The following is a 27,054-nucleotide window of genomic DNA, read 5'->3' as shown; positions in this document are numbered from 1 at the left end:
CGAGTAACGACTCAGACGCAGACACATTAACACCAATTCGTATCCTCTGCATTAACTCAAAAGGAATCTTTTGAGTTTGTGTATATGGACCGTCAGATTAGCTTTAAGATTCGTGTGAACTAAATCCGCACTAATATTAAAGACCCTGGCCGGAGCCGGATGGACTCCGTTTACAATCAGACGGTTCATATATATTAACTCTTTTGAGTTGATGCAGACGATGCGGACTCCATTAACACTGCATCGAAAATCTCTCTCACGAATTAGTATCCTCTGAGATATCTAAAACTTTGCATGACTTTATGGAAAATCCCGACCGTTTAAATACGTACTACACGAATCTCAAAGCACATATAATTCTGACCCCTACATCACTCCCGAATAGGCACCGGACACGTCGGTCACGCAAAAGTTGAGATATCTCAGAGGATACGCACTCCCTCTCTCACTGTCTCTATTTTATTTTGATGGCCGGACCTACCCACCTTCGCGCTTAGATAGATACATGGTCCTACGATCTCTGGAATATTCTGCGTGATATTTCAGGTTCAGGATCCATCGTCGATATCAAAATTATTTACAATTTTTTTTTACCGATTTACTGATTTACACCATACATACGTGGCTTGGCAACGACCCTACCTTTCCCGATTCCTTCCCAATTCTTTGCTCAAGCGCCGTAGCACAACTTTACAAGTGCTACTGCGCAATCCCTTCCTCCCTCACAATTCTAAGATTGATCTCCAAATGGCACGATTATCTACGTATACATTCCAATTCTAATGATCCAATCCAATCCAATCGACAAAACGAAACTTCAAATTCGCTCGGATCAAAATGGCTTCCCTACTGAAAAAGGTTTGGGGTTCTGTCATCAACCGATCAGGCACTGTCAGTTCCAGTTCCAGTTCCAATTCCAGTTTCAGTTCCAGTGTGGGCTCTGCCAATCGTGACTTCTTTTGGGATTCTGGCTCTCTCGGTGAATTGGATAACATTCCAATAGATATCATAATGCAAATATTGCATCTTCTTGGGCCGAGAGAGACAGTGAGATTGGCCCTTGTATGCCGGTATTTTCGGGTTTTGGTGTCTGACAATAGGCTCTGGATGAGTTTTCTTCAAAATGGGAAGGACTCTTGGGATTGTGTTGCTTTCTCTGAGACTCACTTATATGCTGGGCCTCCTTTCAAGTAACTCTCGCATTTATCATTTTTTTTTTGTTTCTTTTAGGTAGATTCATAATTTATGTTCTAAAAATAATAGCACTTGTATGCCTGGCAAAGGTTCTTTTGTACAATAGAATTACTTGGTTCATAATTTGTTCAGTAATATCTGCGAGGTTACTGCTGATAAATGCTTAATCACCATTTAGATATAATTGTTTTCAAGATAAGGAAACCAAGAATGGGCTTGATTGGTATATTTTGAATATGATCACTATATTGGAGAAGGTAGCTTTTTTACTGCTGCTATTATCAGTTGCTATTATTTCTGTAATTGATCTGACAAAATTAGTTCCAATTCTCAGGATGTACTATGATTATCCAGCTCAGTTATCGTTTATGAATGTTTATGCTAAACGCTCCTTAGTTCCTGGTGCAGTTATAATTGATGGTATGGTTTCAACTTAATTATTCTTCTCAGCAAATTCTCAAGTTGTATGTTGTTACTTGTTAGTGTATTCTGTTGACTCAAAAATTTAATTTTATGGCCATCTGAGACAAGTTTAGGCTTTTATGGTGCAAATTGCTTGCTCAATGTACTTTTCTATTCTCATAGTTGCATAGATCGCTGTTGTTCCTGAAAGTATGAATTTCTGCCCAGTATGAAAATGTTAAAACAATGTCTTTACTTGCTCCAAAGTCATAAAAATTAGCATTTGTATTATTTTCTACAGGTCATAAGAAGGAAATTGGAAAAGTATTTTTGGAATGCAAATTTATTTTTATGAATTTAAAGTAATAATAAAGTGTTCATATTTTGAGTGTTGCATTTTTGACAAATTGATGAAGGTGGATCGGGTTATTGCAAGTATGGTTGGAGCAAGTTTGATTCTCCTTCAGGACGTTGTGCTACCTTCTTGGTTTGAACTTTTTTTTTTCTAGATTGTCGCAAAATGTTTCATCTTCTTTAGAATATCCTTTTAGAACCACTACTAGACTATCAGTGGTGAGTTGATTCAAATTTGGATTGATTTCAAATTTTATTACATTAGTGAAGCTTATCTGAGGGTTTTCTGTTAATTCCTAAATCTTAATTGCATAATCAGCTTACTGGCTGATTTGGATCTCGGTTAAAGGAAGTTTTGGTAATGACAATCAAGCACTGGTATTGTATCAAAAGCAAACAGTGTTTTTCATTGCTTATAGCTCCGAATATGTCCTGTATCAGACACAAAAACCTAATCAATAATAAGAAATCTGTTGGTATCAAACCTTGTCATGCTGTCACAAGCTGAGATTCCAATCCAAGAAAATAACTTTGCTCTTTCATATTTACTTTAATTTTATATTGGCTATAGGAATTTGGTAATATCGAGTCACCCATGTATGCAAGGCTCCGTCATTTCTTCTCTACCATTTATAGCAGGTCTTTTCTCTATTATCTTACTAAAAGAGAATTGAAAAAGATGCTAGTTATGTTATATCAATTTCCTTAAATTTTTTGGATTTGCTGGCTTCTGTTTGGCCTTTTTTTCTAAAGCTTAATGTCTAAATTTAATGATTGGCTGCCAAAGCTATTATCAGGCAAACTAACATCACTATGAACTTTTCTAACCATGTTTGCTATTCTTGTATGTACTTTATCCGTGTTGACTTATTTTCCAACTTTTGTGCAGTTTTTGTGCATTCTTAAGCTAAATCTCAGTTATCTCAATAGTCAGTAGGGACTGTCATCTATATCTTTTATTCTCTGTCACAAGTAGTCTTTTTTTTTTTGACATCGCCCATTTCTTGAAAAGTTCCCTTATCCTAGTAAAATTTCCCACTGATTTTTTTGTTGTCTCAGGATGCAAGTTAAACCTTCTTCTCAGCCGGTTATATTAGCCATCCCAATCTGTCATTGTGACGGTGAGCATATGTTTGTTATTCTCTATTTTTTATATAGAATATGGTTCTGACATCTGAACCCTATAAAGAATATAGTTTTGGAAGTGGTTTTTCCTAATATGCCATTGAATTGGCTGTTTGACCAATATTTTTTGTGCTTGAATTTAAACCTAAACCTATTTGAGCGTCTTATGCAAATGCAAATACACCTAAATTTTAAATTAATACAATGAGAAAGTTTACACTGTTAAATTATCTGTCTTTACTCTTCTAAGTTCTCCTCTGATTCCCTGGCCAAAATTAAGATGACATCAAACCAAAGAGTTTTCAAAGGTTATAGAGCTTTCACAACTTTTGGGTATCAGAATATATGGAAACTTTTCAGGGGGCACAGATGCAATGTTTTGTTCCTAGGACTTCATTATTTATTATTATTTATTATTATCATTATTATTATAAATATTATTATTATTATTATTACTACTATTATTATTATTTCTATTTCAGATACAGAATCAGCCAGGGCTTCACGTAAACAATACAGAGAAGCCGTTTTCTCTGTTCTCTTTGATATGAATGTACCCGCCATATGTGCAATTGATCAGGTAAACAATACAGAGAGGGTATTTGCTAACCTTGGCTGCCCCTGCCAAGTTTTTAAAAAAAAGAGGGGATATTTGCTAACAATGCTGATGAATTACAAAAATAAACAGGCAGTACTTGCATTGTATGCAGCAAAAAGGATTTCGGGTATTGTTGTACATGTTGGTTTCAATGTCACCTCCGTTGTCCCTGGTAACTCTCTACACACACGCATGCACGCACATATTCGTAATACGTGAACAAAATATTATGGTACCACTAATTAAACAAAACGGAACAATCTTGTTCAACTAATTCATGGCATGAACAGAGTTTGACCAGTATGGTGTATTCCTACACCAACATAATGCATAAACATCTCTCTAGTTTGAGCATCATCTTCAAACTTAAATATTTTTACACAGATTTTTTAATAGAAGGAAATCAAGAAACTATTTTCAAACATTATATTGTATTGTTCTTATATAATTATTTTTTTGGGTAACACTCATTTGTTACTCTTTGTTGTTCTTTCTTAACAGTATATAGAGGCAAGGTAATGCGTGAGATCGGTGTAGAAATAGTGGGGATAGGTGCTCTCAAGCTAACATCGTTTTTGAAGGAGCTAATGCAAAGGAGGGGTATGACTTATGAATCACTTTACACTGTTCGAACCATCAAGGAGGTATGCACCCTGCTTATTTAGTTAAAATTCACCTATGCTCTAACCATTTAGTTTATTTATTTATTTTAAGAAAAGAATTATAAACCGTGAGAAGTTAGGATTGGAGAAGATGGAAAGCAAGGGGTCCAGATTATCTTTTTCATGTTTTCCATCATTTAATGAACATTATAATGTTCAAAGGGGGGAGTGGGGAAGAGAGATAAAGTGAGAGAGTTGATTCGGGAAAGGGGATCTTAGTGCTTTATCAAATGTCAGCAGGGAGGCGGGGGGATTGTAAACCAAATATGTTTTATTTGCTTTTCTTGCCTCTTCAATTACAGTCATCGGAAGATCTTCCCTTTATTAAATTATCAAGTCTTTCTTTCTTTTATTTGAAAATAATTTACAGAAGCTATGTTATGTGGCACTGGATTACGAGAAAGAAATGAGAAAGGACACAAGTGCCTCATGTGAGGTGGCAGGCGAAGGTTGGTTCACACTCTCTAAAGAAAGGTTTCAAATCGGAGAGCTCCTCTTCCAGCCCCATCTCGGACGCGTGTAAGTCTCTGTCAACTTAAATATTTTTATATCCCTAGCTCTTTATTCTAATTACGATTTACAATGGTTTTCTCAAAACAATGCACTTGGAGAAAATATTCGTCCACTGTGGGTTCTTATTTTGAGCAGGTGGGGAAAGGGGGGCTGAGGATTTGGCAATCTTAAAAAATACAGGTTACATTTGAATTCCAACATCATCAGCATATGTATTATCCACATTATCAGATTTGATGTATGTTTCACCATACATCAATTGACTTGAAATTTCAATGGCCCGAAATTAACAGTACATAATGCATCATCAACAATACTAAAATTGCATGAGATTTGACTATTAGTCTGTCTATATGTCCAATAACATACCTACAAATTTGGACATACCTATAAATTTACTTTTCAATTGTCAATTTATTTGATTTTTTTTTTAAAACCTTTGTCAAGATTGTCAAAATAACCATTTGTCAAGTTTTGACTGTGATTTATTAGATTTTAAGGTGACATAACATATTCTGTTAAACACTGCCAATTTGATGAGTACCTCCTCTATTGACTTTTTTGCTTTCTAAGATCAAAAGCAACAAATCAAGCAAGCAGATTGAGATGCTAATTCCATAACCTTGATTGCTCTTAAATCAAGCAAGCAGATTGATCAAAACCTCATGTAGATCTTTCTCGATTTCAATTTCAGTTTTACGTTTGTGTGTCCTCCCATCTAAAGAAACCAAAACCTAAAAATGACCAAAAATAAATGTCTGCTGAATGTTAGCTGCAAGTGCTACAAATGTTTGGTCCAATGACGTAAAATATTTGATGTAATCTGTAGCCACAATACCTTCTTTTGCAGAACTTGATGTGCAGTAATAACATCTTTGGGCCTCTTTGGTTGTTTATTGAATTTTGTTATCAGAAACTTGATTGCACACAACAACATCTAATAAACATGACCAAAAGGTTTATATTAGTCATGACCAACATCTAATGTATTTTTATATCTTAACTGCTAAACAGACAGGTTATGGCATTGCACCGAGCTGTGGGCCTTTGCATGGACCATTGCTACAATTCCGACATTGTCAGCGATGTGAGCTGGTACAAAACCGTGATTCTGGCCGGTGGTACTGGTTGCTTACCTGGCATCCCTGGTAGGTTCTCTTGCAAAACGTACAGAAGTGTTCTTATAGTCAACCAGATACTTTTTGAGAAACTCACAAATAATGCACTTGTGTATTTGTGATATGATGGCATGACAGAGAGGTTGGAGAAAGAGCTGACAGAGCTTTTACCAGAGTCTATATCAGAGGGCATAAAGGTCACTCCTCCACCATTTGGCACTGACTCAGCCTGGTTTGGTGCAAAGATCGTTAGTAATGTAAGATCATAAGAACTTTCTCATTAAACCCTAGGTTCTCAAGAAATCGCGAAGAAATTTCTTCTTTCATTTGCATGACTGGCATGACAAGGAATCATTTAAAAATACTTCCTGTTGTTATTCTTAGACACTGCTGCTAATTTATCTAACATGGTTTTATTAGACTGACCAAAATAGCATTTATAATACAATCTTTAAGTATCTGTATCAGGTTTAATATAACATTCCCAAATCCTAAGGTAGCATTTCGAAAGATGGGTGCTCAATATTTAATTATTGTTGCCCCTTTGGTCTTTTTGTGAACAAATTGTGTGCAAAAATCAAGCAAATGGTGTGTTTTTTTGAAGTAGTTCTTGTAAACTTTGATTTTTTTTTTTTTAATATATTTGAAGGCGACTTTTTGTATGAGGAAAAAAAAAAATCATACAAACTACATGTATTGTACAAATAATATGAAGTGACAATAAACAAACCTGATAATGGAATACTTCATCTTTTTTTTAGAATATATTTAGCAATTCTTTTACCAAAAATAAATATACTATCATGTTGTTCACAATGAAATCAGGTGAGCACGTTTACTGAGGCTTGGTGTGAGACCAAGAAAAGGTATCGTCAGGAATATAAACGTGGCGCTTCATCCATAGTTGGTTCTTGGTGATTCATTACCTTCTCCTGTAGCATATGTATAGATAAGCTTTGTTGCATCTTGCAACAGTGCAACATATAGATACTTTTATATAGGTATTTGGCTGCAAAGGATTTTTGCAGCGGTGATGTTTACCCTAATATTAGTGCCTTATGTGATGTCATTTCTATCGTGTATGGGAAACATGAGCTTTATAGAGAGGAAAATGGATTATGAGATGACTTTCTTGAGACCATAGTATCAATCTGTTGGATGTTATAAATAGGAAAATTACTATACACTTCTGATATTATTACTGATTGTTATGGTGTTTCTCTCGATGGTTAGAAAATGCAGTACAGATCTTGTTTGCAGATCCCTTTTTGTCAAAAATGGATTATGAGAAGTGTTTTCATAGGAAAGTTTTAAATTATTGTAATCTGCAAATGGAAACAGAGCCATTTGTTTATCTATTGCCTTTATGATATTTACTGCTGAATATTATGGTGGTATTCTTCATAGTTGGAGAAAAGGTGACATAGATCCTGCGATGATGTATGTCTTGCATCTTAAACCTAATTCTATATAAAATGGATCTGAGGTTTTTTAAAGTCGAACTGAATATCCGAAACTTGTGAGGTTGAAATAATTGACCATCTCTAAAACGAAGATCGATTAAGTAAATAGCTATGCTGTAAATCTCTACAGGCTCGTTCAATTAATTATTCAGAAGAAATTTATATGATTCAAGAGTAATCATTAGCATCGGTGATTTGCAAATCAGGAATAGAAGAAAATTTGAAGAATTGATACCAGTTATGATGGGGTGAAATTTGATACCAGTTGCGATGGGAAACACCCCATGTTTTCTAGCAATTCTATTCTACAAGGTTTAGGACCTAATTGATCTGATAGCGAACGAAGTCAAGTCTAAAAATGATAATTCTATGAAGGTCAAATATAACACGTTTGGCTCAAGCCACGAAATGTAATCCATCCGTATTTTCTAAGAACTCGCAGAGATGTGCTCGGGAAAAAACTTCTGACACGATTTCTGATACATCATACGTATGACACAAATCAAGATCAGATCGGGTCATAACTGTTTTTCAGAACAATTGGATTGCTTAATTCTCCCTACAATCATTTGCTTAAATTCAAGCTTTAATCGGATCAACTAAGGCAAAGATTTGCTCTCGCAAACTTTTGGGAACAAGTAAGATCAAGTAACACCCATAGCAAACCAGCATTAACCAAACTGCTTTCCAGTTCACGCAAATTCAAACCACAATTCAAAGTACCAACATAGAGTAGAGCAACAAGTAGATGAACTGATACAAAAGCATTAGGCATAAGTTAGACCCAGACCTCATATAAAACCCTAAACCCCATAAATTTTTACGTTCAATAAATGCTTTATTTATCAGGGGTGACACCGCAAAAAAAGGCTTGTGAATGGTTTTGATGCTTAACCCATTGCGTACTTCTGGGTCCAGGAGCGGGCAGTTGATTCATACTTGGCACGATCTGTCTTGTACATGTGTGCGATTTCAGGCACAAGTGGGTCATCCGGGTTTGGATCTGTCAAGAGAGAGCATATAGAGAGCAGTACCTGAAATGTAGATTTGAAGGATTAATTTACAAAATGTCAACAGAAGTAAGAAAAACTATGCAGCCTAGAATAATTTATTACAATGCAGATGCCAAATTCTAATCGCTTATAAAATTATGGCCCAATTGAAATTATTTATCGTTCATGGATCCATAAACAGATATTTCAGAACCTCCTATTTTTTGTTTTTGAATGACTTGTGCTTTTGTGCATGTGAAACACAATTTTGTGGCATACCTTCCTCTCCAATGTGTGTGTGGATGAGTGCCGGGGGGGGGGGGGAGTGTACAAGATACAAAGGATTCAAAATGAATAAATTGAAACTCATAATGGATCCTTCTTTCTGGATGAGGCATGTTTGATAAAACTAACCTTAGAAATGGTAAGAGCAGGGCTCCACTGTTCCTTCAGTATATCAAGGCAGATGCTTCCATTACTATTTATATTTGGGTGGAACACCTTAGTACGAAATGAGACCTGAAATCACCACAAGAAACAAAAGCTTACTTGCAAGATCTTTATATGGAAAAGTAGACGCTTCATGATTAAAAATAAGCAAATTGGGAAATATTTTGTTCTTATTTGGAACACCAAGCAAAATTGTTCCGTTTACCAAAAAGGGACCAACTGCAAAATTAATTCGAAATCAAATGATTACGGTCAATTAATTGTCAAAAGCCAAAGTAGATGGTTTTAGGTATATGGTATGGCTATGAGAAATGATGAACTGATAATAGAGGTACCTTAGGAGGCTTGAAAGGATAGTCTGGAGGGAAATGGATATTGACCAAAAATACCCCACCAGAGAAGGGGCTGTCAGCAGGCCCCATTATTGTTGCTTGCCAATGAAACATATCTTCCCCAGCAGGTCCTGTAATAACACAAATTTCGAACAAAAAAAATGTATAAATAATTATTTGTTTAGCTTTGGACAGAAAATATTTTGACCATAGGCAGACTTGATGCAACAAAATTATAAGGATTTTACTATCATAACACACCCAATACCTGACAGGTAAATTGCAACAAACCTCAGTAGGTCATGCTTGTTACTAATAAGTTGACAGGGTCTTGATTATTTGCAAGTACTAGTGTTTCAACCATATGGTAATAATCAAGCAAAGAGACCATATTCTCCCCAACTTTATCATATTAAATCAACTGAGTCACCACTGCATAATTAATGTATAGTAATAATTCGCAAGAGCTACACAAGCATTCAACCAAGGCTAAGAGTCAAGCAAGAAGAGACCACATTCTCCCCTACTTTATCGTATTAAATCAACTGAGTTGCCGTTGAGTAATTAATGTATAGTAACAAAGGCACATAAACTTAGATGGCTTGCTTCTAATTCAACATGGGGTAAAAGAAGGAAAGTCGTCCCATCACATTAACCAGCCAGTTGAAGCTACTTGCAACTATACAAATAAGCACATGGATGCAAGTACAATAAATATTGAGAATTATTTGCAAATATGGTAAAGTATATGCTGCATCAATATATCTCTAAAGCATAACCAACTAGCACAGTCCAAGTTAAAACAAAAACATGCATATAAACACAAAACAAATCATAAAGGGGAAAAAAGAAACTAACCGGCACTGCATGAGGTGGGAGGATCCTTCTGCAAATCCTTCAACTCCTTCAAAATTCGTTTGGAAGCCATCTCCTTTTCCTCAGATAAACTACAAAAGAAAAATAAAAAAACAAGAGCTTATATTAACTCTTTACTAAGAAAACACCAATCTGATGCCACTACTGAAAAACCTCGGCATATATTGTATCTATAACCTTGAAAAGCAAGATACATCACATGTACTCCTAAAACCTGAAACATACCATATGTTTCCCAGACTTCCCCATTACTTTAAAATCCTTAAGCACCATCCTACCTCCCATGCCTATATGAAAATGAAGAAAAAAGCGGGGTACATTGAACTTTGCATATAAGGAAGGCCAGAAAATTGGGACATAATGGTACTTTTTCTGGTATGTAGAAGATCATATCTGATAATCTGACATTATATTTCGACAAACGGGGAGAGTATTCCTTAAGAAAAGCAACTCTGAACATATTCAGAGAATTTTAATAGATGGCAGTTCAAGACATCTACCTGTGGCTTTGGTCCAAAGAGATACCCACAGGAGAAGAATACAAATAGGTATAATTCTATAATTGGAAAAAACATACACAATTCAGCACCTGTTACAATTAGCTCTACGAAACCATAGTATACCAGAACCAAGCTGTGTTTTATCAGAAGGGAATTCTATATTAAACCCTTTTGAAGCCCGGGTAAATGGCATATTGTCGAACTTTTGGAACGAGATTAATTTAACTTTGATTATTTACAGCCATAGTAAATAGCTTTCAAGCAGATCTCATCATTTTCAAAGCAAAAGTAAAAAAAAAAAAATGCATTTCCAATCTTCTCCCTACGAATAGTAAAAGAACAAGGATAGAAGAGAGAGAAATTGTTAAAGCTTAAAAACGACTCTCTCTCTCTCTCTCCCCCTCGAAACAGCGATCTGATCGCCATTTCCTCTCCTTAAATCATATATAAGAAATCACGAGAAATAAAAGAAAAACACAGACGAACAAATCTTAAATCGATCGATTGGAGATAGAGAGAGATGCTGACCAGAGCAAAAAGAAATAGGCGATCTGTCGTTTCCTCTTCCCCCTCTCTCTCTCTCTCTCTCTCTCTCTCTCCTTCCTCTCTGAGTCGGATGATAAAACGGAGAGATGGTAGAAGGTACAGTAATGAATGAATTCCTCTTATAGAGGAGAGATGTGAGTGGATCCGTATCCTCCGAGGTACCTGACTCAACACAATTGAAACAGACGGTTCAAATTTATTCTCATCCGGTCGAGATTCGGGATGACAGAGGGGCAGGATTATTTGTGCTTTGAAATGCGTGCCAATCCATTTTTGGACCGTCCGATTCAATTCTACTCAGTCCGGTAACCTGAGGGGGTGTGAATTCAGCTGTGAGTGGGAGGTGATGGGACAGGTTCCTAGATCTGGACCGTCCGTTGGAGAGCGATTGAACGGATTTGGACGTGTTGCGTTGCGTGAACTTTACGCGCGGAATCCCTCTTTTATGCCAAATCTTCTTTTGTGGGGATCTAATCATAACTTTTTGTGGATTCTTCCAAAAATAGCCCTTGACCTATCAGTACCTTTTTGGGCCTCCACTTTCAAAAAGTTTTGCACTGACGGCCCAATTCTAAAATATACTTCTTTAGCCGAAACCTAATTATTTTTCTTATTATAATTTATTTTTCTATTTATAATACATAGACGATAACATTTAGATATACACTTGTATGTATATCTAATTCTAAAATATATTTTTTTAGCAAAAACCTGAGTTTTTTTTTTCTTATTATAATTTATTGGAATTCGACTCTTTTGACATATAATTTATTTTTCTATTTATAATGAGGAGGGATCAAGTTACAATAATTTTTGAGTTACAACAAGTTACAACAATTATTTTTTACATTTTCAAAGTCTAAATCGTCGATCCAACTGTTAGATGTGATCTCCACAATAAAATGTGCTTCCAGACCAAATTTTACATTTTTTTTAATTTTTTTTTACTATTTATTAATATGGGTACAAAATTCAATAGTTTGAATTTGATTAGTTTTTGTACCCATCTTAATAAATAGTAAAAAAATTTCAAAACATGTAAAATTTGATCTCCAAGCACATTTTATTGTAGAGATCACATCTAACGGTTTGGATCGACGATTTGGACTTTAAAATGTAAAAAAATGGTTGTTGTAACTTGATCCCTCCTCTTATAATATATATATAGCAACATTTAGACATACACTTGCATGTATATCACAAAAAAATAAATGAATATTTTTTTCTCACAAGATCAGTCAGAAGATTAATTAGGAAAATAAAAATCATTTACTTTTATTTCTTTGGCCCTACTTTGATTTCCTTGCTTATTTGATTATGCAATCAACACTTTCTTTATACTAATGATTATAAACCATTCACTTTAGACCCAAATTAAAGCATATCTCTCTAAAACCATTTCTTTCCTAAAGAACATAAGATAAAAATGAAAACTTATTAAATTAGTTTTTTTTTAAACAATTATGAAAGTACAATTATTATAATAAAATAGTTGTACACCTTCAAAGTTTTGACATAACAAATATATGTGTTGCTTATCTATTAACATTACCTTTCATTTTTGTAGTTTATAGGTTCTATACCATCAGTAGAGCAGAGAATTGATGGACTAATGTCAACTTGTTGGGGTTTTTTTTTTCAAAATAATATAAAAAAAAATTCTAGGACTTAAATTTTTTTAATTATCAATTTATGTCAGTGTAGATAGATACACAGTGGAATTATTTTAGCATGGTGGATACTTTTTAGTACATGTTATGCAATATATTATCTCCATTTTATTGGAATTAATTACTTTTCCTTTTACTATAACAGTCTTTAATGATGCATCTGAAAAAAAAAAAAAATACTTGCACCCTGTTCGGATAGAGAGTAGAGGAAGGAAGGAGAGGTGAAGAATAGAAGATAATGGAATGAAATAGAAAGGACTATTAACATATTTAATTTTTTTTTTCTGTTTGGATGATTAATGAAAGATTACTTTTCTTTTCGTTTATTTCTTGTTTGGTTGATTAAAATTTAGCAGGTTAATGAAAAATTCCGTTGTGATAAAAAAATTTGTATGAGATTATATAGGTAAAATATGGAGTTGGACATTTGTGTTTTTTTTTTCTAAAAATATTTGCAACAAAATTTATTTTCATTCGTTACGCTCCAAATTGAAAAAGAATCCAATTCTATTTATTACAATAATACAAGGTTAAACTTTCTTTACCTTTCACTTCTGACATAATTTTGTCAATCAAACACAATTCAACATAATTTTTTTTTTCTTTCCATTCCCTCCCTTCCTCTGCTCTCCATCCAAACAAGGCGAAAGGTAAAAAGAAAATATGGATAGATTTTCAGTCATAGAAATTAGATCTTCTATTTTTGATGATTGTACTAAAACCTAAAGATCTAATGATTCGAGCAAGAAATCATATATAAGAACCAAAAAAAAATAAGAATCGCAAACGAAGTAGGTAACTAATGAAGAATGAAATTGCACGCATATTAAAAGATTCAGCTGAATTGAATTAACGGACAAATCTTTCTATTTATTTTGCCAAAACAAAATCTCCGATATTGCTAATAACCCGTTTTTTTTTTTCCCCAAAAATGATATTGGTAACGGATTCGGAGGATTTTATTCGAGATACTGTTTCAATTTGTTATCTTTATTTATCACCTTCTTAAGTTGAAAATATTGAGTTAAGAAAGATATAGGGACAAAATCGCAAATGTGAAGAATTGAATCTCTCGAAAGATATAGGGACAAAATCGCAAATGTGAAGAATTGAATCTCTCGTGTTAAGAAAGATATAAGGGGATGCAAGCGTTTGAAACATGCATCCAAGTTCAAATTATGAATCCGTATGAGATTAAATCTCAATCGGTCTGAGATTAAATCTCAATCGGTTTGAGATTCGGGTCGCAATAGGGGGCAATATTTTTTGGCTTTGAGATTCGTGCCAAGTTAAAAAGAACGGTTCAGATCTAGTAACTCTACGGAACAGTATCTCTGTAGTACTAAGAGGATACGAATTCCACGTACCTGAGGTGCAAGCCACAAATCTGGATCGTTCTTTTCATGTGGCACGAATCTAAAAGCAGACCCCCTACAGTTCCAACCGGTTTTGGATTGAATTTGATCCAATTGTAAATTAATCTGGACCGTTCATGTTTTTGAATTGTACCTCAGGTACTTGGGAAATACGGACTCACAAATTATCACAACATGTTGATGTCATGTGCAACATATAAGAAAAAAAAGAAAAAAAAAACTGTTGAAAATCCTGATATTTTTTTTCTTCCTGATGAAAATCCTGAATCTACCCTTGCATATGCACAGATATATTCCAGCCACTTAATCAAATGTTATTTGACGAGGTAGCAATTAATTGTTGAGTTAACCTCGTGAAATGAAAAATGTTTCGTTGATGATTTGAGAGCCTTATTTAAATATCTGATGTAATTGTTTGTTATTTACTTTTCTTTTTCATTATAACATGCAAATTATTTATTATACTAGTTTTAGAAGAACATCTCTAACTCAGACGTCAGCAATAAAAAAAGGGTTGAAAAATATTTCTGTGCGTTGCACGGTTTCACTGATAATTTCATAGGAAAGATTGATTCTAACAAATTGAAAATCTTTTAATTAGAGGAATGAATTTTAGACTATAAATCTAGAGAACATTTGGTTCTTTTTGCTTAATACCAATACAAACCTAATTTGGTTTGGAAATGTTAAAAATAGTATCAGATAGATTTAACTCAAAAAAGAATCTGGACCATTCATTATGCTTTAAGATTCATGCAAACTATATCCACACTAATATTAAAAGGCTCCATGAATCATAGGTTGTAACCAGATTGGCTCCGTTTAAAATTAGATGGCCGAGATGTATCAACTCAAAAGATGCTCTTTTGAGTTAATGCAGACGATGCGAACTCGTTCTAGCTTTGGCAAAAAGGGATGGAGGTTAATGTCAAAAAAAAAAAAAAAGGGATGGAGCAGCAACCATAGAACCTGTGTATGGATTTGGCCATGAGTGAGAAAAGGTACTACTTGAAGTAACTTGCTTATTGCTGCTTTGGAGGATCAGAAGATAAACAGGAATCCAAGGGGTAGAAAAGGGAGAACTAGTACAATCAACAAAGCTATACAATCTACAAGTTCTAAACCCTAGATTATAGGCATTCAAATCACAGATTGAAATTAAAAAAAAAATAAACCAACCTCCCTCTAACCACCAATCATTTCTCAGCTGTTAAATTTAGCCCCTTAAATCTCCCTTGAGACACAACATGTTCACTATAAAAACCTAATTAGACAACTTAAAACCTACTTTACCCTACAGCACTGATCTGTTCACCTACAGTTCGCCACACTGCCAGCCCCAAAAACTAACCTAGAGAGCATTATAACCTTGAACCAGACTCGAGCTTGACCTGGCTGTAAACCGGCGTGCTGCCCCGGCAGTCAGACTCAGGTGTGCACGGCTCATTAATGGGTCCACTGTCAGGAGCAGACTCAGAGGTGGGGTCTGGGGTTGATGGATCGGTCCTGCCAGAGGTGGGGGCCACAGGGTTGGACAGGCCTGGTGTTGTCTCAGCAAGTGCTGCACCAAGGCGTTGTTGCTCCTCGATTATCTTTTGGAGGTAACGTCCTTGTGCCTCTATTCTCATCTGAAGCTGTCTTTGTACCTGGAATAAGTATAGACAAAAATTTTAAAAAAAAATTACTTTCTTTTTTAGGTCATAAATCTAAAGGAAATTAGAAAGAGAGATGGAGCACTGATCCTCTTTTCCCTCCATGAATGGGGCCAAACTTAACTGGAGTTTCCTCTAGGCCAGAACAAGGCCAATTTGAATCCTTGTGCTATTCTCCGTGTAGTGATCCAGACAGATGAGATATAATAATAGCATCCTTAAACATTGTTGGACGTTGGAACTGACGAGCAAAGTACCTTTATTTTTTCAAACTGTTTCATTAATCTTTTTAATCTCTTTATTTGTTTGTTTCTTATTGTTGTATATTATAGTGCTTTCCGTAGCACCAAGCCACTTGTGCTTCAACTCAAAACTGTGATTCTGAGATGAGAACAAAAGACCCGAACTATCCAATGTAATCTAAGCGTCAAAATATGCTTAGAAGCAGAGTATCACATTTTTTGAATTTTTTTTACTATTTCTTTTGAAGCATTCTAGACGGTCCAATATCAATGGATTATTTTTCTTTCTTACAATGCATCATTATAATCAGTAATACTATCATAAATATTTATATCATCATCATCATCACTATTATCTCAAAACGTTAAGTCCTGTTGTTTTAGTATGTTGTCAATGTATCTTGCTGGTCAACTATCAAATATCAATTAAATACTGAAGATGACTCGAACTACAATTGAACAGATAAAAATCATCAGATTCTGGTAAGAACTGATCTTCCAATCAGATTTTTTAGTAGAAAAAAGGAGAATATACTTGCCTCAAGCTGTTCGTGCAACCGTTTTTGCACCTCCATCTGCAGTTTTAGAGCCTCAGACAATTGCATGTTCCTACCAAAGTTTACAAAAGAAAGGATATAGTAAAGAAATAATATATACTATCAATATATATGATGATACTAGCTGCAGTTTTAGAGCCTCAGACAATTGCAAGTAACAACCAAAGCTTATAAAAAAAAGGATATAGTGAAGAAATAATATGTACTACCACATAATGATGCTAGGTCCGAACCGATAGCATGATCTCCATGTTCAAATGTGCTTGCAGACCAAATTTTATATTTTTTTTTGGAACTTTTTTAGATAGGTACAAAAAAACCACTGTTTCTGGACCATCCAAAAACAGTGATTATGTAGCTATCTAAAAAAATAATAAAATTTGGTCTCCAAGCACATTTTAATATGGAGATCATTCTGATCGGTTAGGATCGACTGTTTGGACTTTGAAAACGAAGATTAAGGATGTGAGGCACGATGAGGCATGAAAAACATGAGGTATTTGAATCCTCCTCTTAAAGACATAATCAGGGAAATCAGTAGGTGAAATGTCAAAAAGTTGGAATTTGTTGAGTACACAAATACAGTTAATTTATTCACAAAAGAATGAGAAATAGAGTGCATTTCTCACTATATGCCTAAAACTTACGGTGAACTCTCCAGACCCACAAGCAAATCATCACTGTCTTTCTTCTCTGATTTGGCACCTAGTTCACAAGAGGAACAACTTATGTGAAGCAAGAACATACATTGTAGTCAAGTAAATATTTATACACAAGAGTTTCACAAGGTTCATGGTGCTTGTTTTTTTTTTCTCCTTAAGTGCCGAAACAAAGATTTTTAATCATGGACTTCTTGTACAAAACTCTCATTAAAGAAAAAGTAGAAAAATAAAGAAAGAAAAAAAATGATGATAATCAATAACTGGCTTCGTGTTAGAAGCATGTGTTGATCTGCTACAAGTACCTAACCAGTGTGTAAAAAGCATTGGCACTGATGAATAAGTAGGATGATCTATAAATACATAGTTATGGTTGTTTGATAAACATACCTTCTGATGGATCTGGGATATACTTTGCAAGCCTATATTTCTGTATAAAAGAGGTAACAAAAATGAACTCAGTAAAAGTGAGATTGCCAAAAGTGGATGCAGCAAATGAGAAGTTTATGTACCTGTAAATGGCTTTTGACGTGATATATGGTTAGACCTTGCACTCCCATAATTTTAAGTACTCCTTTAGGTGTTGCTTCTGTCAAATGGAAGACCTACTGGTTAAGTTTTGTTTTAGGGGAAAAAAAGGAATAGTTGAAAATTCTAAGAACAATGGTCCAAAGGACGGGCATATATGATTATCCTGGTTTTAAATCTGTACTGATTGGGTCATAATCAGTGCTTATATATACCAGCATGTGAATGGCTTCCTGTTCTACACCTATCTCATTCTTTGAGACAATTTTGTTTTACCCTTCATACCGCTCCTCCCCTCTGGAAAATCATTCATATATTTCCTTTCAATTCAATTCTTTACCTTTCGTACCTTAAATATAACAATATATGCTATACACAGTTGTTAACATATATCATAACCCTTAGCCATGGAAGGGACCTGAAATTTTCCCTATGGGGTCGGTTATACCCTACTTAAGAATTTCAAAATGCTCAATTGGATTTTACCAATAAATTTAAATATGATGCTTAGCAGTGGAAGGAATTAACACAAATCTTGGTCGACTGAGCTATAATTAAAAATGTTTTCTAAAAAAACTAACAATTAACCAGTACAAGTAGCTAAAATTTGCAAAAAAAAAAAAACAGTCAACTGACCCCCCCAAGTCATCACATTTGTACCCAGACCCTAGCCTTTGACAAAACTTGGATCAGAATTTTGCAACTCCTAAGGGAAACTTTCAGAAAAACAGCAACGGTACAGATAATTAACTCAAAATCAGAATGATGTTTTCAACCCAACTAAAGCACAGGAAGCAGGTTAAACTTGTGACAAATGTAGAAGCTAGAAATTTCCTTTTCTTCCAACAAATATACAATTTGTTCTTCAAAATGTGTTGTTGGCTAGTTTGCAAGTTCTCCTTTGTAATAAGTGACGGAACTCAAAAGTTCATTACCAAAGCAAGGCTCAAAATATTGAAGTGACATGAACAAAAAAGAGACTAAAACAGAATAGAGTGGAAAAGACATACTTTCAGGTCCACCTAGCTGATTAACAGCGTCAACAAATCGTTCATGCAACTCATTGGTCCACCGCAGTCTATGCCGTCCACCATTGCCATTATTATTTCCGCTGCTGTTTGTTGTGTTGTGAACCCCGCTCATGGGGCCCATGCTAGTCTGAGGAGGGCCTGCTTGCTGATCATGCCCATGAGATGCTGAATTATTATGAGAACTAATGCTGGGTAGCCGGTTCACTTGGTACGTTGTCATTATCCGCAAAAAGATGAAATGAAGCTGACAAATAAAGATTTTTCTTATTTATTTTCATGCAAAAAATTAAAAATTCACAAATTACTCGTGGAAACTTCAGTAGTATACTAGTATGTGAAGACTAACTAGTTTTACATGTGCTGGGGAATACTTTACGTAGCAGCAGTATGCGTAGTAGCTAGAGCCAGGGTTGAGAAGAAAAGCTGTTATGTTCAATATTTTGTTGGGACATGTAAAACTATAGACCTTACAAGAACAAAGTATGTTTTACTTGCCAGAGAAAATTCAAAATTTACATATTCTTCCATAAATTATCTCATTAATTGTGTGGAAAGACAACAAAATTCAATTAAAACCCAGAACAAAATATACAGATAGAGACAAAAATGCAGCTTTAATTAGCTAGTTCAGATCAAGATCAAGCCCCAATGCATAGTGATGAAATATTCCCTTTTTCAGAAATAAAACAAAACCTTCTAGACTTCTAGTGCAAGCAGTAGTATGCAAAAGTAGCAATATTCCTAAATAACAGGGGCCGCTTCGCATCTCCAAACAAATTGCAAATCAATTTTACATACCCAACAATTATACATATTAAAATCTAATTACTGACAAAACCTTTCAAGCTGCGGGGAAAACTCAAGAAAAACTGCAATTTGGCCACAAATTTAAAAACCAGAAAAACAAAAAGCGTGGGAAAGAGTATGCACCCGAGTTAATAGTAGAGATGAAAATGCTAGTTCGAGTGAACAGATCAGGCCCAAGAAGGACCCCAATCGAACGAGCCAGATTTGCTGAGTTCTTTGACGGTGAAATCCGGCGAGATGTGGCGCCTTCGCGAACAAAGAGCAGTGGAGTTCACGCTTTGATCGAAACCATTTCCTTCTCAGGGTAAAGTGATTTTAAGAGAATTCAATCCCAATTCCCAAATCCCATTTTTAAGTTGCTTATTGGCCCAGAAGAAAGTGATGAGAAGAGAGGAGGAGTTCACATCCTCTCCAATGCTACAACAAGGAAATCTTTTACAACTAATGGATATGGACCGTTATTTTTAACTTGGCACGAATCTCAAAGCATACTAATTCTGCTCTCCTGCACTAGCGGGAATCCCAAAGCGATGAGATTTATTCTCCAACCGTAAAGTGAGGCCCATCTCTACGGCATTGGAGAGGAGGGGGGACCTGGATTAAGAAATAAAATAATCTAGTTTTATAATTATTTTGTCAATTAAAAAAACACATCTTTTTTTGAAAAAACAAATCAAGCTTTCGTTAGTTATTGCTTATGTCACTTAGGCGAGTCGCATGTCAATAATTTGAAGATATATTATGTCACTAGAAACTATAAAAGGTGATTGGGATAGAAGATAAGATAGTATTAAATTGGGAAATAAATCTACTGCGATTCAAAGGATTTGCAAGATCTCTGTCATTTAAATTTTAATATTTAATTTTTGGAATGTACGAATTTTAATAGTAAATTTGAAATTGTTTTTATATATAAATTTCAAAATAAATAAAAGATTGAATTTGAAATAACAGTCTCTGCAATTCCTTTGGATCACAGTAGATTTATTTTCGTTAAATTGAGTACAAGTAATACTAGGGTGTTCTTAAAGATAAGTTTCTTTGTGAACTTACTCAAAAATTTATTGAATTGGTTTCAAAACATTGAAACTGATCTATTTCACAAGTGATACGTTTACATGACAAATATATAAATTTTTGAACTAATTTTATATAAAGTCAAACAACTCCTTTGTTTTTTATATTTTTTTTACCGTTTGATTTTGTATTAAATTAATTAAAAAAATTATGCATATGTATTTGTATCACTCGTGAAGTAGATTGGTTTTAATGGTTTGGATGCATTAGTTAAAACTAATTCGATAGATTTAAATTTTGTTTGAAAAGGTGTTAGGTGAAATGTTCACATGATGAGTCATGTAGAATATGTGAAACAATCAAATGAGCAAATCATTTTATAGAATATGTGACCAATTCCGTATTCCTGTTTGATGGTAGACACATTTCGTGATTACTAAATTCATCAACAAAACACAATTTCTTCAATGAAACAGAAATGAAATAAAAAATAGAGCCTTTTGAATTCATAACACAATTTCTCCAATGAAAATTAGAGTCAACAAAACAGATATAAAAAATTGAGAACAGAAGTTTGGGTCGCCATAAAATAATATATTGACTAGTTTGGGTCCATTAATAATTATCTAATTCACAAATCTGATGACCATCGACCAGAGGTATTATAAAATATGAAAGTTTAAACATGATATATATATATATATAGAGTAAGTCTTGGGTGCTATGGATAGCATAGAGGGCTACGGTGCTACGGCTCTATATTTGAGTTTTCAAAATCATAACGGTCGATCCGATCCGTTCATCTTGTTCTCCATATTAATATGTGTTTGGAGATCAAATTTTATATTTTTTGGAAATTTTTTACTATTTGTTTAGATAGATAGAAAATCAAATATCTTAATGGTGCAGAATTTTTTAGATCAAGTGATTTTCTATCTAGCTAAAAAAATAGTAAAAATTTTCCAAAAAATGTAAAATTTGGACTTCAAACACATATTAATATGGAGAACAAGATGAACGGTTCAGATCGACCGTTAGAATTTTGAAAACTCGAATATTGAGCCGTAGCACCGTAGCCCTCTATGCTATCCATAGCACCCAAGCCTTACTCTATATATATATGAGGAGGGATCGGATGACACCCTTTTTTGGTGACATCGGATAACATCGTGTATTTTCAAAGTTTTTAAAGTCCAAACGGTCAATCCAAACCGTTCAACTTGATGAATATGTTAAAATGTGCTTGTAGATCAAATTTTATATTTTTTGGAATTTTTTTACTATTTATTAAGTATTTAACAAAATCACTATATTCAGACCGTTGAATTTTTGTACCCATCTTAATAAATAGTAAAAAAATTCAGAAAAATGTAAAATTTGATCTGCAAGCACATTTTAACATATCCATCAAGTTGAACGGTTTGGATCGACCGTTTGGACTTTGAAAATGTACGGTGTCATCCGATGTCACCAAAAAAGGGTGTCATCCGATCCCTCCTCTAGATATATATATATATATATGAGTAGAACTAGGGTGCTCTTAAGCTTACCAAAGTTTTGGTGAGCTTAACTCTAAAACTCATCAAATCGATTTCAAATGACGAATCCGAACCGTTGAAACCCACCTACCTTACGTGTGATGCATCTACATGTGAAATTTTTAAACATTCGAATTAATTTAGTATAAAGTCAAGCGGTCAAAAACGTCCAAAAAATGAATGCACTAAAATTAATTTATTAACCTTCTAATTTTGACCGCTTGACTTTATACTAAATTAATTCGAATGTTTAAAAATTTCACATGTAGATGCATCACACGTAAGGTAGGCGAGTTTCAACGGTTCGGATTCGTCGTTTGAAATCGATTTGATGAGTTTTAGAGTTAAGCTCACCAAAACTTTGGTGAGCTTAAGAGCACCCTAGTTCTACTATATATACATATATATGTATGTATGTATGATATATATAGAGAGATAATCTCTTTGCAAATTAAGGTGGGTGTTTTAATTTGCGCTCATATTTTCAATTTTAAAGTTTAAATAATCAATTCAAATTTCTCAACATGTTATTCATATTGAAATGTGCTTGGAGACCAAATTTTACATTTTTTTCGAGGATGTCTTTTCATTTTCTTAATAGATTTTTTTTATTAAAATCTTAATAGTGGCTGTCAAATATAATACTTTATTAAATAAAAATTAAATTACATTTACCATTTTACATTACAATATTGGTCAAAATAAAAAACCAATAAATTTAAATGACGCATCAACATCTAACAACACGATACAATTGTTAACAATACGTCTAAAAAATCAGCTTTGAGTGATCGTCAATTTCCTTTCTCACCTTCTTGCATTTTGCTACGCTCCAGCAACACAAAAGTGGAGAGGCATCTAGTACTATTTTTTTTTAAAAGAACAAAATGGAGAGATAATCGGAACTTCACCGGAAAGAAATGAGCGACGGAGACAAAGAGAGACGTAAGAGGTGGACTGGCGGTGGGAGAGAGTAGAGAGGGATGGTGACGGCTAGAGTTCTTCCTCTCTTCTCTTTCTCTCTCTCTCACCTTGGTTATCATTTTATATACCACTTTTTAATCGCATGAGTTTAATAATATTTTTAATATCTAAATTGCATAAATTTCATAGGTACATCATCTTTATATTATTTTTTTGTCTTCATTTGACAAAAAAGAATTAAGGTTGTTAACAATATAAATTGTCAATGGATAGAAGGATAACAATTTCCTACCTGTTTGTTAGGCCTGCTAATGAGCGATAACTCGCTCAAAACTCGGCTCGGCCCTATCAACCTTCAGTAAAGGCCCGACTCGGACTCGGATCAAATATGAAGGGAAAAGCCCGGCTCGACTCGGTCCATTTGCTCAACTCAGCTCGGCCCGAACTCGGCTCGATCCAAAACTCGGCCCGTGGCCCATGAGTTGTGAATAAGTCGCTGATTTTCATTTAATTTATATGTAGCGATAAACAATAAAAACTCGGCTCCTGGCTTATATGTAGCGATAAACAAAAAAAATAGCTACTGATTGAAGACTGCGTGACTTTAACTTTTCACATCACAATAAAAATTAACTAATAACTTCTTCAAAATTCAGCAATCTTAACATTACAAATTAAATGTTAATTAAAATCTATGAGAATCAACATGCTCAAATTTCCTAATATGCGCTCCTAAACTCAAATCCCAAGAAGCAAACAATTTAAATCACATAAATGTAACAGAAAAGAAAAAAAACAAAAAAACACAATAAAAAAAAAACTTGAAAACAGTGAAGAGCAAAAGTTCCTTGGACCATTTCTGACATCTAATTCAACTCAAGCATAGTGCAAACTTTTCAGAAGGATTTTGATAGTATCAAACATAGCCCCAAAATGAAGAGAAAAACATCGAAAAAAACTCAATTCCAGCTTTGGAATATGAACGGGAAGCAACCAGTTCATGATGACTTGCCAAATCCTCTTCAAGAAACAAAATTGGTATTACACCTAGTAGAGGCAAGACCTACATCGAATTAGATCTGTGATTGTGAGTGTCTATTAAAATTCACTTTTTTTTCAATATACTATCAATTACATGGACATGAAAGTAGGTACCAGTACCGATTTATGCTGAAACTGAGAATAAATCTACATCTCCAGCTCAAACATTGACCGCCCCTTTAACCCAGCAACCTTCATTTCAACTGCATCAGAGGTGGATAGAAGAACAACAGAAGGTGTACAAAAGCATTGGATGCTGAATAAGAAGGTGCATAGGTTTAGAGAGCGTTGATTTCTCAGTTTTTACAGTAATTGGGATGGTGGTAGTAAGGACAATAATTTATGTAATTTAAGTATACAAAAGACACCATTGAATTAAATGTGAAAAGTTAAACCTGGTGTTGAATTAAATGAATAAACCAAAGGAAAAATTTATACGTGGGATCTATAACACAATTGATAAGTATTTTAGGAATTCATATCCAGTGCAATACCTGAGTTACAATGACTAGATCCGGGTCGTTCTTTTAACCTGGCACAAATCTCAAAATTAACACTCTATAGTTTTCATAGGCATTGGATTGAGTTTGATCCAAGTGAAATTAATCTGGCCGTTAATTTTTCATTGTACCCTCCAATACTGGTATTTTAGCATCTTGTTCAAGCACTCAGCTACATTTATATCAGAAAAGATAAATTAATTGAGCACTCACCATTATATACACATTGAAATTTTATTTGTACATTCGAAACCATGTATTTACACTAATATCAAATATTTCCAGGGTGCATGAAGGTGTCATGACAGCTTTAAACCAAACTATACCAAAGAGTTCATATGACCTTCAACATAAAAGGCTCATGCGAGAAGGGCTAAATATATTTTTGTAATTTGAAAAACATCTCAATGTGTAGATTAAACAGTATAATCTAAGGGTCAGCCACTCTCAGATTATACCATACATCAATTACCTGATAGATCTCACTTAAATCATTTCAGGGGACAAGTTTGTGCTTACCAGTATCATGGATATCAGTACCAGTATCACAGAGAGATAGAATCGGACTGGTACTTGATACTTTGATAGTTCAAAATGTTTCAAAAATCGTAATTTAACAAAACCCACAAAATCAAATCAGTACCAGTATCATGATTTTCTATCCAATTTAAGCAGCTCAGAAAGAGAGAGAGAGAGAGAGAGAGGAGAGGAGAGGAGAGGAGAGGAGAGCGAGAGAGCACCTGAGAGAAGAGAGAAGAGAGAAACTGGAGGCGATGGATCGAGAGAGCAGATGGAGAGCGACGGAGCGAGAGAACGAGAGCTCAGCTGTTCGACAGGGAGAAGAATTGAGCGAGAGCGAGAGGAGAGGAATGGTTCGACTCAGTGGGCAGCTCGGCTCGGCTCGGATCAGAGCGAGTATGTGAGATTTATTTCGAGTTCGAGCCGAGTTCGGGCTTAGCTCGAATTGAGCTCAGCTCAATTTGACTCATTCAAGAGTCCAGCTCAAAGTCCATGGGCCGGCCCGGCTCGTTTAGCAGGCCTACTGTTTGTTATATTTAGAGCAGAAGTTGTGATATATATATTTTCATACGGAGATCATTTAAAACAATTCAGATTGATTATTTAGATTTTGAAAAAAAATACTAATTCAACCAACATTGTTATACACAGTACTATAATCTCACTTGTCATTTCTAATTTAGTCGATGACTAACAGGTCAGATATGAGCCTTAAATTCTTTTGTCCTTCTTAGATTGGTCGGGTCATATCTACCGGATTCAATTTGTATAACTAACGAAATTGAATCCTACATATATGACCCGACCAATTGTAATTATTATCGGTTTGATTAAGTTTGAAGTTAGTATGATCCTTTCTAACCATGGTAATTATTATCGGTTTGATTAAGTTTGAAAGGTGGCGCGATGTAAGTTTTTTTATACACTACTTAAGATTTAATAATTTATTATATTCAAAATAAGATTTATTTGCGTAACTGAATAAGATTGGATTGGTATGTGCACCATTTGGATCGAATGCGAGTCAAAGAATTTTGGCGCATGTCGGATCCAATCGAGTGAGTCCGGGTTCTATCTGAACTGAAGTAACTCCAATTTTGAGTTTAGATGAAGATTCGAGTCAATCTGGCTTTGAGATAGAATGTACGAAATCTATTTAATAGTTGGAGTAGAACTGGGATGTTCTTAACTTTACTAAGTTTTTTGGTAAACTCAAGTCTAAAACCTATCGAATCGGCTTTAAACAGCTAATATGAATCGTTAAAATCCGCTTACCTTACGAATGATGCGTCTACATGTAAAAAAAAATCGCATTTAAAATTAATTTTGCTTAGAGTCAAGTGGTAAAAAAAAAATTCAAAAAATGAATGCATTAAAATTAATTTATTAATCTTCTAATTTTGACCGTTTGACTTTATACTAAATTAATTCGAATGTTTAAAATTTTCACATATAGACGCATCACTTGTAAGGTAGGCGGATTTCAACAGTTTGGATTCATCATTTAATTAAAGACGATTCAATAGGTTTTAGACTTGAATTAACCAAGAGACTTGATGAACTTAAGAAAACCCTAATTTTACTCTGGTAGTTGTATTAAAATATATCTGACGGTCCGAATTTTTCAATAGGTTTTAGACTTGAATTAACCAAGAGACTTGATGAACTTAAGAAAACCCTAATATTACTTTGGTAGTTGTAAAATACACATGGACCGAAATTCGGAGAGAGAGAGTGAAATACTATTGAAAAATACACTTTGGTAGTTGGTAGTTGTAAAATTAGAGGCCAAGAGGGCAAAGGAGCCGAAAGTGGTGAATATCGGAGTAGAAGAGTGGAGTGCTACAATGCGGACGACGATGGCACTA

The 27,054-nt window shown here is 34.4% G+C and overlaps 3 protein-coding genes across 6 annotated transcripts; 1 reads left to right on the top strand and 2 right to left on the bottom strand.

Annotated features, from left to right (window-relative positions):
* The first annotated feature begins 385 nt into the window (after positions 1-385).
* Positions 386-7,207, top strand: ARP8 (actin-related protein 8). Of its 3 annotated transcripts, none has more exons than XM_078320168.1 (12): positions 386-1,190; positions 1,529-1,614; positions 2,013-2,083; positions 2,522-2,589; positions 3,010-3,071; positions 3,558-3,655; positions 3,764-3,845; positions 4,175-4,317; positions 4,706-4,854; positions 5,863-5,996; positions 6,105-6,223; positions 6,792-7,207. In XM_078320168.1, the coding sequence occupies exons 1-12, from the start codon at positions 838-840 to the stop codon at positions 6,882-6,884; spliced, it is 1,458 nt and encodes a 485-aa protein (XP_078176294.1). In that variant the 5' UTR covers positions 386-837; the 3' UTR covers positions 6,885-7,207. The 3 variants fall into 3 exon arrangements, with proteins under 3 accessions (XP_078176294.1, XP_078176296.1, XP_078176295.1); XM_078320169.1 differs by lacking the exon at positions 386-1,190 and adding an exon at positions 1,427-1,451; XM_078320170.1 differs by lacking the exon at positions 1,529-1,614 and having other exon boundaries at positions 980-1,190.
* An 893-nt stretch (positions 7,208-8,100) lies between these two features.
* On the bottom strand, positions 8,101-11,262 carry LOC144569717 (ubiquitin-conjugating enzyme E2 28). Its single transcript, XM_078320181.1, has 5 exons — positions 11,108-11,262; positions 10,062-10,150; positions 9,207-9,334; positions 8,836-8,940; positions 8,101-8,463 (listed from the first exon to the last, which is right to left on the bottom strand). Exons 2-5 carry the CDS (start codon positions 10,129-10,131, stop codon positions 8,320-8,322), a joined length of 447 nt encoding a protein of 148 aa, XP_078176307.1. The 5' UTR covers positions 10,132-10,150; positions 11,108-11,262; the 3' UTR covers positions 8,101-8,319.
* A 3,968-nt stretch (positions 11,263-15,230) lies between these two features.
* On the bottom strand, positions 15,231-19,974 carry LOC144569590 (myb family transcription factor PHL7-like). 2 transcript variants are annotated; one of them, XM_078320031.1, is made up of 7 exons: positions 19,771-19,974; positions 18,820-19,084; positions 17,794-17,870; positions 17,672-17,711; positions 17,270-17,327; positions 16,605-16,674; positions 15,231-15,817 (listed from the first exon to the last, which is right to left on the bottom strand). In XM_078320031.1, exons 2-7 carry the CDS (start codon positions 19,058-19,060, stop codon positions 15,533-15,535), a joined length of 771 nt encoding a protein of 256 aa, XP_078176157.1. In that variant the 5' UTR covers positions 19,061-19,084; positions 19,771-19,974; the 3' UTR covers positions 15,231-15,532. The 2 variants fall into 2 exon arrangements, with proteins under 2 accessions (XP_078176157.1, XP_078176158.1); XM_078320032.1 differs by lacking the exon at positions 19,771-19,974 and having other exon boundaries at positions 17,794-17,886; positions 18,820-18,935.
* Positions 19,975-27,054: the final 7,080 nt, after the last annotated feature.

The sequence above is a fragment of the Carex rostrata genome, chromosome 18 (assembly GCF_964058835.1).
Source record: "Carex rostrata chromosome 18, lpCarRost1.2, whole genome shotgun sequence".
Lineage (NCBI taxonomy): Eukaryota > Viridiplantae > Streptophyta > Magnoliopsida > Poales > Cyperaceae > Carex > Carex rostrata.
This window is presented reverse-complemented; position numbering and strand designations above follow the sequence as displayed.

Excerpts from the sequence above, each read along its gene's own strand:
- ARP8 (XM_078320168.1), top strand. The coding sequence starts at position 838 with ATGGCTTCCCTACTGAAAAAGGTTTGGGGTTCTGTCATCAACCGATCA. Across the intron at positions 4,855-5,862 it reads CAGCCCCATCTCGGACGCGT|ACAGGTTATGGCATTGCACC; the intron begins GTAAGTCTCTGT and ends ACTGCTAAACAG. Across the intron at positions 6,224-6,791 it reads GTGCAAAGATCGTTAGTAAT|GTGAGCACGTTTACTGAGGC; the intron begins GTAAGATCATAA and ends CAATGAAATCAG.
- LOC144569717 (XM_078320181.1), bottom strand. The coding sequence starts at position 10,131 with ATGGCTTCCAAACGAATTTTGAAGGAGTTGAAGGATTTGCAGAAGGAT. Across the intron at positions 9,335-10,061 it reads TCCCACCTCATGCAGTGCCG|GACCTGCTGGGGAAGATATG; the intron begins GTTAGTTTCTTT and ends GTGTTATTACAG. Across the intron at positions 8,941-9,206 it reads ATCCTTTCAAGCCTCCTAAG|GTCTCATTTCGTACTAAGGT; the intron begins GTACCTCTATTA and ends TGGTGATTTCAG.
- LOC144569590 (XM_078320031.1), bottom strand. The coding sequence starts at position 19,060 with ATGACAACGTACCAAGTGAACCGGCTACCCAGCATTAGTTCTCATAAT. Across the intron at positions 17,328-17,671 it reads TATCCCAGATCCATCAGAAG|GTGCCAAATCAGAGAAGAAA; the intron begins GTATGTTTATCA and ends CTTGTGAACTAG. Across the intron at positions 15,818-16,604 it reads GGTTGCACGAACAGCTTGAG|GTACAAAGACAGCTTCAGAT; the intron begins GCAAGTATATTC and ends TACTTATTCCAG.